This window comes from Centrocercus urophasianus, unplaced genomic scaffold (assembly GCF_019232065.1).
Source record: "Centrocercus urophasianus isolate 14NV4802_14NV808 unplaced genomic scaffold, USGS_Curo_1.0 seq_9, whole genome shotgun sequence".
In the NCBI taxonomy this organism is placed as follows: Eukaryota; Metazoa; Chordata; class Aves; order Galliformes; family Phasianidae; genus Centrocercus; species Centrocercus urophasianus.
In genome coordinates, this window is record NW_024885532.1 from 24,415,707 (window position 1) to 24,428,359 (window position 12,653).

A 12,653-nucleotide genomic window follows, 5' to 3' on the forward strand; every position below is an offset into this window, starting at 1 on the left:
TATTAGCCCTTTTTCCCTTCTTACTCCGAAAAAATTGTGTTTTAGTCTTCTACAGCTAGCGAGATGGATTTAAACTTTATCTTGAAGACAGCTTTCCCTGACCTCTCTGTACCCCCTACCATGCATACATAAAGAGTGCATAATAGTTAGATATTTGTATGCAGTTTGAAGGAGCCAAGATAAACCCCAAAGAAGGAAATGCTGAAACAATCATAAATAATATGTTGTTGTTTGCAAGGGGAAAAGGAAACTCCATGAACCGAGTGTTGAAATATGATAGTGAGTCAATAAATGACATGAAACAGATGTATGTATTTATGGGAATGGTATAGAGGAGATTAAAAGCTATTGAAATACCTGCTAAAGAACAAGCTTCAAACATTGCGGACTCTGAAATCTCCTGTGTAATCTGATTAGGCATTCTTTTCCATTTCTAAACTGAAGCTCTGTGTAGTAATAATAATTTTTATCCTAAAATTTCGACCAGCCCATGTAATTTTCTCTCTCCTTTACTTCAGCATCCTGAATTCACATATTTGCAGCTAACTGATCACACATGGATAGTGAAGTGTTCATGGTACCTTAGTTGTCACAGGGGATAAAGTTTCTGAAATTCTTATATCATCGAGTTAATTTATGCTGCACAATAAATCAAAAATGAATCTTGTACTTCCTCCCACTAGGAGTATGCTTCACTGTTTTAATTCTGTTTTCTTCTGACACTGTATTATGTCACATAAAAAGGGAATAGAGGTAAAACTTCAGTTAGAGTTGCCTTGTGAAGTAAAAGGAGAGGGAGTTATAGGAAAAGGGATTATTGAAAGGGCAGATAGTTTATCTTCCTAACCAACCCTCTCTCCTGGCCCCTTACTAATTGCTGGAATTCATAAATTATTGGTTTAACATACTGTGTAGTGGGGTTTGGTGTGGTTTTGTGGGATTTTTTTTTAATTTTGTTTTGTTTTTTTTTTTGTTTTTTTTTTTTTTAAAAGCAGTCATAGAAACAACGTTTTATGTTGCAAACTGTGCAATGAAAATGACCATTCCAGCAACGCAGGGCAGTGAAAATTTGGCAAACAAGAGGGCTTGAGAAAAGTCTTACTGAATTCAGGCAGCAAGAGATTACACATATATAAATAAAATATGTACTTTGCTGGATTGGAGCCTAATTAAGGATTGTTAGGTTGTTCAGACTCATATCAGTTCAGTCTGTTTATTTTTTCATGTTTCCAGTATTTTTGAAACTTTTTGTCCTGATATCAAACATGTGCAAGTTGCAAATTAACTTTCATACTCTGTCTACAACTCTGAAGATTCTAAGCGTATTGAAAATGCAGTCCATACCAGTTGTGACTTTCTTCCCCTTATTTGGTTTTATCTCAGAGATTGGCAGTCAGAAATTTCACAAGTACAGCCAAGAGAAAACATTGAAGTGGTTAAAGAAAAAGGTATTGTGTTTCTCTTTTACTTTCAGAATTACTTTATGTTTAAAATCCAAGTGCATATTGGCTTGTTCATATCTGTGCTTTGAGCCATGTGGCATCCCTCAATTGAATCTAGAGGAAACGTACTTTGCAGCGAATGCCTGAGTTTTTATGTCCAAGCAGTACCTGTTAGTGTTGTTGAAAACTTCTTTGTCTGACAGTGTTCTGTGTTAGATACGGTGTAACAGCGCTCGGTAATCCATCTTTGCAGTTCATCTGAGCTCAGGGATTCTCTGTTCTCCTAGCAGGTATATTTCTCACCTGTATAATGGTGGCAGTTCCTTCTGAATAGCTCTGCTCATCTCAGGGTGCTGCAAAATTGGTGCTGTGTTACCAAGGCAACATGCTCAAAAACGTGCTAGCTTCTTTGCGTTTTTGAGCTCATATGCTAGTCATTACAAATGTATATTAAATTTCACCACAGTCCATAACTTGAGTGTTTTATATGCTTGAAACAAAATTACAAGAGCTTTGTCACTGCATTAACTTGTGCATAACAACACTGATATAGACATTTCATTCTGTGGTTTCCTATAGGTCAGTCAAACAGTGAAAGCACTTAAAAGCAACAATGTATGTGTAGGCGAAAGGATATATTCAGCTACGTTTGTCAGCGGTAAACAAATCACTGATGCTGAAGAAGGTAAGGAAACTAACCATTTAAGCACTGTAATAAATTCAGTTTTTGTGAAGTTGCATGCCTGTAGTTAAAACACAGCATCTGAAACATACTTAAAGTGTACTAAAGTCTGCAGTGAGTGTATTCCTTACACAGAAAGATTCAGACAGATTGTGACTGAGTCTCTTGACTTTTCTGAGGTGGTATCTTCATCGAGGCCATTGCATTTAACTGTAGGTCTCAGCTGGATTGTTTTTGCTTCTTAACCTGCAGAAAAGTTGTTTTCTCATTGGAATATATGCTGAAGTGTTTTGCGGAACTGAGACCATCTTGTGTAATAGGGCACGTGCATTTAATGTGTGTGAGTATCCACACAATAAATGTCTATACTAAAAAAGACTATTTTTATTAGCATGCAAATGCTGTTTATATGATTGTCCTTAAAGGAAAGGGATCGTAAGAAAGACATAGTCAAAGAGGAAGATTAGGTGTAGAATACACACAAGTGCACTTATTCAGGGCAAAAACTTCAATACTATATATATTAAATATCTCTGAAAGTGGATGTGTCTGTACCAGAAGGCCTGAAGTGGTCCTGTTTGATTCTAATCACCTTTATTTGCTGGTGAGGGCTGCGTCCTAATTGTCACTTACATATGAAGTTGTGTAGACAAACCTAAAAATGACCTGGGAAATAAGTTGTTTGAAAGTTAATGAAAATTTAAAAAGGTTTCGAACAAAATGAACAAAATCAAATTGTTTCTGATTACTACTGAGACATTCAAAAGTCTGCATGCCACTGAAAAATAAGGAAAAACAAAGCAATTTGCTGACAAAGTGGAAAAGGAGTTACCGAGTAATGATATCAAAGGAAACAGCATGAATGAGATTTAAGAGGTAGCTAGACAGTTTTATAGAACAGAGATTGTAATACATGGTTTTTAAAAAGAGGCAGTGCTGTGAAACTTGTAAGTTACTTTAACTTCACAGTAGCTTTTATTTTTTTTCCTACCTCTACTTTAATGAAATGGAAAGCTGTCCTGTCCTGACAGTGACAATCTTGACGATACCTGAATACTTTATCTCTGAAATTTGTTACCAAACTGCTAATCTGCACTGTTTTTTCCACTTTCCTGCTTGCTTATGGAAGCATGCATATACTTGCCTTTTTAGATTTGTAGATCTAAGCGAGCAGCAGTTAAGTTGGGAATACTGAAGGTTAAAAAAAGGTAAGTTTTGGGGGAAGTTCCACTGTATGTAGCAAGATGAATGACAGGAAGTCAAACAAGACATTACTCAACACTTATTTTTAATAAGCATCATTTTCTTGCCTGATCTTTCACTGTCTTGACAGTGCAGTTTATATCTGTAGAGAATTACTTGTGTAGAAGTACTGTGAAATTTCAGTACATTACTAATAGATTAATATTATAGTTAGCTTTTACACATGTCATAGGGCAAAAACCTAGATGTACGTAATAAGTGCAAGGAGGAAAGGAGGCAAAATTTAAGATGTGAAACTTTAGTATTTCATTGGGAAGACAAAGAAGGTAGGTGCACAGATATTCCTGGTGTTTGACAGGTTAGTAATGAATCAAAACTAAGTTCCAGTACCTGGAAGGCAAACAGTGATTGGGGTCAAGTGAAACTTCAGCTAGTTTGCTAATGACATCTAGCTGAGTGGTGCAGTTGATAACAGCAGAAGGAAGGGGTGCCATCCAAAGACACCTTGATAAATTCTAAAAGTGGGCCTGTGTGTAGGTAATAAGGTTCAACAAAGCAGAGTACAAGGTTTTACATTTAGTTTGGGGTAATCCCAGGTATGTATACAGACTGGGAGAAGAAACTCCTTGAGAATAGCCCTGCTGAGGAAGATTTAGGAGTCTTGGTAGATGAAGAACTTAATGTGACCCAGCAGTGTGCACTTGCAACCCAGAATGCCAACAACATCCTAGGCTGCATCAGAAGAGGGGTGGCCAGCAAGGTGAGGGAAGTATTTGTCCCTCTCCACTCTGCCCTCATGAGGCCCCATCTGAAGTACTGCATCCGGGTCTGGGACTGACAGTATAGGAGGGATGTAGAGCTGTTGGAGTGTATCCAGAGGAGGGCCATGAAAATAGTCAGAGGTCTGGAGCACCTCCCCGATGAAGACAGGCTGAAGGAGCTAGGCTTGTTCAGTCTGATGAAGAGAAGGCTGTGGGGAGACCTCGATATGGCATTCCTGTATTTAATGGGAGGTTATAAACAGGAGGGAAATCGACTTGTTACGTGGGTAGATAGTGACAGGATAAAGGGAATGGTTTTAAACTAAGAAAGGGAAGATTTAGGTTAGATTTCAGGGTGAAGTTTTTCATTGAGAGGGTGGTGAGGTGCTGGAACAGGTAACCCAGAGAAATTGTGGATTCCCCATCCCTGGTGATATTCAAGGGCAGGTTGGATGGGGCCCTGGGCAACCTGATCTGTTCCTTGATCTTGCAGTTGGTAACTCGGCCTGTGGCGCAGAGGTTAGAACTTGATGATCCTTGAGGTCCCTTCCAACCCAAGCCATTCTATTAATCTAAAGGAAGTCAGTGAAGATTGCTTGAAGGCAGAAATACATTTTCAATTTTATATTTGGCTATAATAGTAAGTAGTTGACTTGTCCTTGCCATTCAGTCTTACAGTGCTGAGAGTGAAATGATTGGAATAATTTTCTTAGGAGATAAATTGTGCATATTAAATATGAAAAGTGAAGTTTTAAAGTGAAGTTGTCTTGGACTGGAATTGTTTCTTCTTCTCTCCTGACCTCCTGACCCTGTAAAAAAAACTTAGGGAATGACAAAGACTTGATGAATAAAGGCAGTGGAGGAAGAAGTGCAGACAGAAGATTCTGTGAATTTGATGACAGTCTGATTGAAATGCATATGTTGATGTCAGTTTGTTAATGCTCTCAGCTTCAATGCCAATTTGTACTGGGCTTTTTTGATTTAAAAAAAAAAAAAAAAGAAACTCTCTGACACCTTAAAAATAGTTCTTTACCACTGAGGCAAGTTTACCATGTGCTTCTGAACTCTCTCAAGTGTGTCATATGAGCAGATAGAACTGGCATACTGTATGTGGAATTCAGAGGTGAGATTTTAGTTTAATGTCTCTCTGGCAAATGCTTCCTGTGTGGATAAAGTTACTCCCTAGCAGCCTCGACAACAGTAAGTTTTAGAAGATCCAGCCCATGATCAGTCAGTGCTAGTGTAGAACGTGACTGGAAAAGGTCTGGTTTAGAACTTCATGTTTTAAAAGAGTCACCTTTTTTTTTTTTTATTCCTTTCTCTCAGAAAGACGTTTATAGCAGGAGTGCCCTGTACTGAGAACAGCTTCTAGTAGTTCTTATTTCCACAGATAATTATCCTGTCTTGCCAGCGATGTTTAGATAGGCCTTGGCATTTTCCATAAAGTACTGAAATTAAGTACAAGACTTTGAAATAGACTCATTGTCTCATCTAATTGTTTTCAGTTGAAGCCAGAAAATGTACTTTAGTACTGAAGCGCTTGCCAAATAATTGTAAGATCCAGATGCTTTAAAATTAATGATTGCATGTTCTGTTGAGTCAGCTTTTTACTTTTGCAGGTTTTTAAAATTTAATTTCTTCGGAAAAATACATGATATCTGGTGTTCTCTGAAAGTGAACAGTTTTTGTTAAGTACATACAGCAGATATTAATAACATGTGCTGACAAAGTGAGTGTAGTAAGTCTTTACTTTTTAAATAAACCTACAAGTGTCATGTAACATAAACTACTCAACACAGAGAACCATCACAGTGTATCCATTAGAAGTCTCTTACTGTTAGTTCAATCTTATGATTTATGGTAGTGCATACATCACATACATGACTAAGGCAGCATGACTATATATAATGTGAATGCTCTTTTTTTTTTCTTCTCTTTTCTTTTCTCTGCCCTGTTGCTGAAGACTATGTGCGGTATGCCCATGGGTTAATATCAGAATATATTACTGAAGAGCTGAGCAAGGAGCTGTCAAAATACCTAGGGTAAGCATTGTTTCAGCTAGCTGCTAGCCACATGTGGCATATATTAATGTCCTTTTGGTCATTTCTATTGAATATTTATATCTGATCATCAAAATTACAGTGAATAACACAATCCTACCCCTTCACATTCTGTTTAAATTTGATATTTTCAAATGTACATTGTGCCTTTCTATGATACTAAGGACGTGGGCTGGAGGAGAGATGTAATAATACCTAAATCTCCTAAACGTCTGTTATCACAATTGCATCTGAAATGCTCAAGCAATTTATGCAATTCTAGAGGGGAATAAAAGGAAATCCAAAGAGTTAAAGCACTGTGTCCGTAATTGTGGAGCATGAATAACGCTGCCTGGAAATACAGTCCTCATCCCCAGTGCTCTTTCCTTTTTCCTAATCACTCAGTGCTGCTGGGATTTGAGTCCACATATCTAGCCTGTGCTAACTTACACTTCTTATCTATTCTTATCAGGTGAGTCAGTGTCCTCATACTGTGTTCTTAACCAGCAGCAGTTTGCTTGGAGTGTGTCTGGGACTCAGCGTTTTCCCCTCCATTCAGATTTGCTTAGTGCATTCTCTTATTGTGGCTATAGAAAAAATGTGCAGTTCACACCTTAGAGGCCCCATATCTTAACTTTGTTATAGTTATGTGTTAGTGCTGCTATTGTGTTATGTACTTTATGATATCATCTTACTAAAAAAACCAAAGTTTTCAAAGGTAAGGTGGGAGTCTCCTGTTTTGGCTGCCCAGACTAAGAAATTTTAAGAGCCCATGTTTCTGGCTCTGTTTTAGTTACCTAAGGGTCCGTGAGCCATTTTTTGTAAACACATGCCATGTGTGAGCAACTGACACACAAAGCAGCCACTGCTGGGGAGGAGTTAAACTTTAGGTTGTGCCATCCAGCTGTCTAAATTTATAATGTGAAGTCTTTTTGTTCTGCAGTCTTCCAGAGCATACAGTCCCAGCACCAGAGCCACCGTTGAAGGTAAGAAAGATATTGACAGATATAGTCTGTTGTAAGCTAATCTCTCTGAATTGTTGTTAAAACTGAATTAAGCCAAGCACTGGGTACAATACAGTATGTAAAGTAAATTGGCCTTGTAAAAATCCAGTCTGAAATAACACAAGAACATTATCATGTACTTTTATCTTTTATGTTAAGCAATATTTTGAAAAAAAAAAAAAAAAAAAAAAAGGGAGGGTGGGGAGGTGAAGAGAGAGACTTATTTTTTAGTTTTGGTCAGCAATCTTTTCTTATGTGTTTTGCTCATTTAGTTTTATTGAGGTTGATGGGACAATATGACCTCATAGGTTTGCTTTTGTATGTAATTTATGAGGACCCTGAAAGGGACCTCCTGGGTCACAGATTCCCAGACAACCATGTTGGGTAATCTCTTGTACACTGACCGTTCTCCACTGTAGGATTCATTAGGATTTTTATTTCCATTACTTCTCTTGGAATTCTGTTCTATAACCTCATTCCTCTGATGCTCAGAAACCTTCCTGTAAATTCCACCTTGAATTTGTTCATAGCCAATTTATTCCTCTGTGGTTTTGTGCTAACATTATTGTGTTCATTTTTTCGTTGAAATGGTTCTTTTCCCTCCATAACCATTAGTTCCCTCTGTGTGTAAAGGGAAAATGCATATCCTTTCTCTTTTCATTTTGTAAATCTAAGCTTGAATTGTGGAAGATGGGTTCTCCATTTTCTCATAATTCTAGTCACATTTCTTTGCACCTGTTCCTGAAGACAGGTGACCAAAGTAATATAATTTTTCATGATAACATCTTTATCAATGCAATGCGGTGGCATTAATCCATTCTGGTCTTAACTGGAAGTACTGTCTCTCATCATATTTTAGAATCCCATTTGCCACTCTTACTGTGTGATGTGGCAGATATGCTGCAAACAGTTAAGACACACAGGTCTTTTTTTCTCTCCACTGCAACCCTTAGTGGATCAGCATTCAGTTTATACCTGAAATTCATACAGCCAGCTGGTAGGTAGGTACATGACCTTGTACTTCTGGACATTTCATCCATTTATAACATTTCAAGACTTGAAGGATCTTTGGCTTTTCCTTCACAGTGTTGCAAGCTCTTTAGGTAGCCATAATGGTACCCTGTGGTGTACATTCAGTAAATGTTAGCATGCTTTTATCTTTAACAATGATCATTTTGAGTATATATTGTACATGGCACTCCATTGGTAATATTCACCAATCCCTGTGGGGTCCCTTTCTGCATTATTTGCCTTTGTTTCCCTTTCACACAGATTCTTACCTACCCTAAAATCCTCATGTAATCTTAATTTTATATCATTTCAGTTACCTCAGGGGTCAAATCCTCTGGCAATCTCTTATGTTTATTGTCACCAGAAAATGTATTATCTTTGTGGAGGAGAAAAAAAAAGGCCATGTCAGTAGGCATTACCCACATTTAGTTTTTACTTAGTCTGTGTCTTTAATTGTTCTTCCTTCTTTCACTTTTTCCCCTTTTCTACTCTTCTGAGTCCTATTATTACTACTTTTCTTCTCTAACATACGATGGATATTTTGCTGTTCTGTAGAATATAGCTCCTATCCAGTAAAATAGTTGCCAGGGTTTACTTCTGGACTTGTGATTTTTGAAGCATTCTCCCAACAGTGTCAGTGTATTGAGTTTTACTTCTGTCCTGAACAGAGAGATTTATTTTTTTCTGCTCATGTTTAACCTCTTCATCTTCTTTGAAAACAAAGAGGCAGAGGATTTAACCTGTTTTAAGGTTAGACATAGATTAGTTTTAATATCTATTCATGTGTAGCAGCCATGCTTTTTTGATTCCATTTTTGCTTCTGCGGCTAAAACACCTTTTGCTGTTTGTTTTAATTTCCATCCCAAGGCCTAACTCAGCTTGACTTTTTGGCAGTTCTCACTTTATCCCTGTATTACCTGACCCTAAAACAAACATGTTTTTTTCTTGTTTGTTTTTTTTTTTCCATTTGTTATAGAATTTTGCTTACTCCCAATATCTTTTAATTTGAGGAGGGTGGGGAAATGTGTGCATCTGTTCAAGTGTTTATAGGGGCAATATTCATTTGGTTTAGTCTGACAAACTCTTTTCTTCAGGATTTATCACTTTGAGGTTGAACATCCAAAATCACTTCATCTTTTTCTTTTGCATTCAAAATGTCTTCCTCACATATCAAGCCTTCTGCTTTGGCTTTGAGAAATAGCACAGATGATTTGCACAGCTTGCCCTTCTGGAATCCTAAGCCCCACTTTTGAGTTTCTTTGTCATTTAATATACAGGTACTCTGTATACTGAATATTCTGTATTCTAAAACTAGATTTCTTACTGCAGTGACCTTTTCTGCAAAGTCCCTGCTACTTACTGAAACAATGTCTAAAATAACTTTGTTTCTGGCTGGTTCAGTGACTGTTTTGCTAAGCAGTATGTCAGCTAGCACATGTAGGAATAATTGGGCCCTACTGTTATTAATAGCATTTGTTCTCCAATGTATATCTGTGGATAGAAGTTATTTCCATGTGGTTGGACAGTTGTTCTGGCTGCACAGTTACTTGGCCCTTTGATTCTGTTAAGAATTATCTTTACACATTGTAAGAAATATTAAGCACACATCATGAGCCAACTGATATTCATTAGCTGTATAAGGATGTATAAGATGTTACAACAACTATATTAAACTGCACGTGATGTACATTACATATTGTGTATGAACAGCTTTTATTCCATTGGGATAGTTCTTAGAATCTATTTTTAAAAACTGTTGTATTTCAGCAGTTGGGTTACAGAGGAAACGAGGCTTAGAACTATTCAGTTGTTGGGCAGTGAAATCTTGCTGAGGATCCCATGAATTTCCAGAGCAGGATTTGCATGATGCTTCTATCTTTGCAACTTAAGGAGCTTAAAATTCTCCTTTATTTCACAACCTCAGAGGAGTGTGACTTGTACACTGAAATCGTTAGTCCATTTTTGACCATTTTTACTTGTACTGAAATTTTTCCTTGTGAGGGCAAGGTGTCTTGGCAGTCATAGTATACAATTACTGCAAATAAAGTAGAGTATAGCATGTATTTTCTAGTATAGTAAAGTAGTTGCACATTTGGAAATGCTGTTAAGATAAATTAGCAAGGAAGGAGAAATTTAGAAGCTTCTATGCTTGACTGAAGAAGCTATGGCAGATTCTGTCTCTTTTAGTACCAAAGTAAGCTGGATGCAGTCTGGACATTGTGATTTAATGATTAAATCAAAATTGTTTGTAATCTGTATTGTAATCAAGAGTGTGCCATTGATCTTGTGTTGTAATCTTCATACTATCCAGTTTGTCAGCACAGGGAGTCTGGCCATTGGCTGTAGATAAGACAGCTTGCAAAAAGAATGTGTATGCTCTTCTACAGCTGAAGAGCAAATCCTTTGCTGAAATGCAAACATTTTATTAAAGTTTTAAACATTTGTTTATCAGATTCCAAAAAGAGGAGAATAGTCATTATTCATTAGATTGTCATTTGAAAATGTAATCACAGCTCAGTAAACAGCCTCCCAGAGAGTCTGATCCAGACACCGTTGAAATCAAAAGAGAAGGCTGCTGTTGGATCTGGTTCTAAGAGCTGAGAAATCTAAGCTGCAGACCTGGTTTCAGTGCCAGAGAGAGAGAAAGCAGGGTGGGGAGTGGGGATCACAAGCTCTGTAAACAAAACGAATAAAACAGGATCTTAAAATGGTACGGTACCATCCAAGTTGCTTGCAAAATCACTCTCCTTGGCACAGAAACTAGGAAGGCCGTAGCTTAGATTTCACAGGATATTAAGAACAGGGTAGTAATATCAGATATATAATAATAATAATAAAAATAGGACATTGTAAAATATATACAGTTTTTTCCCCTTTTGGAAGCATACCAGAAAGTTTTCACCTTTAAACTAAGCACATGCTTACAGTTTGTGGAAAGAAATACTCATTCTTACAGCCTGATCATGTGAAGTTCTGAGAACCCTTAAGTCCTATTATTTCTGAAGCTAAAAGGCACTCAACGCATGCGGAGTCAAACTTCTCAATATACTGCTGGATTCAAATGATGAAACAGTCAGCAGAACTGTATGTCAGTGTTTCATTTTTTGCCAAACTGTAAGAACTAATTAATTTTAGAGGTTGTGCACAAACAGATAAGAGACTAGAAAGTGATCCACCTGTGCTGGCAGCTAGCAATAATACTGGCTGGAGTGGCTGGTCCTTTACAGTTCTGTGAGATTGACAAGAATCTGGGTTCACTGGCTGTTAGACACTGGCTTCCAACAGCTGCTCCATAAAGGTTCTCTAAATATTTAGAGTCTGACACCGCAGATAAAATCATGGAAATTAGAAACTGGATTGAAGTCATTTCTGTAAGTCATTCTTCGGAGGCTGGGAAGAAATAATAGTTCTTACGACAGTGAATGATATATTCTCATTACTGTAGAGACTACATATATGTAAAGAAGACAATTACAAAAAGAAATCTTCAACTTTTACTGCAGATTCCTCTGTTCATTGTCAGTCCTGTTTTGGTGCTATGGTTACGTTACAAAGCCAAAGCTTTGTAACTACCATGTGTGTACATCATAAAAGTGGTTGACAGGGCAACTTCCTCACTCTAACATTTCAGAAAAGGAAGTTATCGGATGTCCCTGTGGAAGCAGAAGAAGACTATACTAAGTTTAACAGCAGTAATCTGAAAAACAAAAAGGTAAGTAAGCCTTGCATTCGTGCATGTTCTGTTAAAGCGTAGCTTAAAGCTCAGTATTAGCACAGAGCCCCTTTTTCTCAACTCCAAAACACATTAAAAGAAAAAAATGAGAAAGAAAGGCCTAATGTCAGATGTATGCAGCTGCATCATCATCAGCTTTCAGGCATAACTTGACTCAGGTCTTCCGTTCCATACTGAACTCTTCTAAACTGTTATTTATTTATTATTTATAACTGTATTTTATCAGTGAACATTCCAGTGAAGCTGTCAGACTTTGACACGTGTTAAGATGCTCAGCTGATGTTTGCAAAGCTCTTTGAAATTAGTACATGATAAATCTTATGGCATAGTGATTACAACTGTTATATTTTGGTTATTTGAAAAAGAGGCAAAGGTGGCAGCATGCACTTAAATTCCAAGGGCTTTGAAGGCAGGTTGTATTTTAACATAGAAATATTGCTTGTGCATTTATCTATGTCAGTTTAGCACAGTTAAATCAACACTGAGCTTGATGTCTTCCAGGTCTTCACAAGTTTGGAGGCCAATTCAAATCTGAGTTCAGTGTTGCTTGCCACTGTACTATTCCTAGGAGAGCAACGTAGATGTGAAAAATAGATTGTCTGTGTTTTTGCCAAGCTTGTGAGGCTTGCACTGGGTTGTTTCTTGTAGTATTGAAAGAAGATGAATCCTTCTGTGGTCCAGTGGGAGCTAAAATGCCCTCAGTGGTGGTCTTGTGACCTTGAGGCCTTAAGGCTGACTATTCTTCATCCTTCTGCAAAGAGAAACAGCTATTGACAGA

At 37.4% G+C, this 12,653-nt stretch overlaps 1 protein-coding gene across 3 annotated transcripts in view; it reads left to right on the plus strand.

The window, feature by feature from the left end:
• RNASEH2B (ribonuclease H2 subunit B) overlaps positions 1–12,653 on the plus strand; it is a 44,773-nt gene that overhangs the window by 25,294 nt on the left and 6,826 nt on the right. For 2 of the 3 annotated variants that reach the window (XM_042838787.1, XM_042838788.1), the window contains exons 6-10: positions 1,384–1,448; positions 2,022–2,127; positions 6,052–6,130; positions 7,071–7,113; positions 11,774–11,854. In XM_042838787.1, coding sequence (XP_042694721.1) covers positions 1,384–1,448; positions 2,022–2,127; positions 6,052–6,130; positions 7,071–7,113; positions 11,774–11,854 — 374 coding nt within the window. The remainder of the gene's footprint in view (positions 1–1,383; positions 1,449–2,021; positions 2,128–6,051; positions 6,131–7,070; positions 7,114–11,773; positions 11,855–12,653) is intronic. The other variant, XM_042838789.1, reaches the window with a different exon arrangement.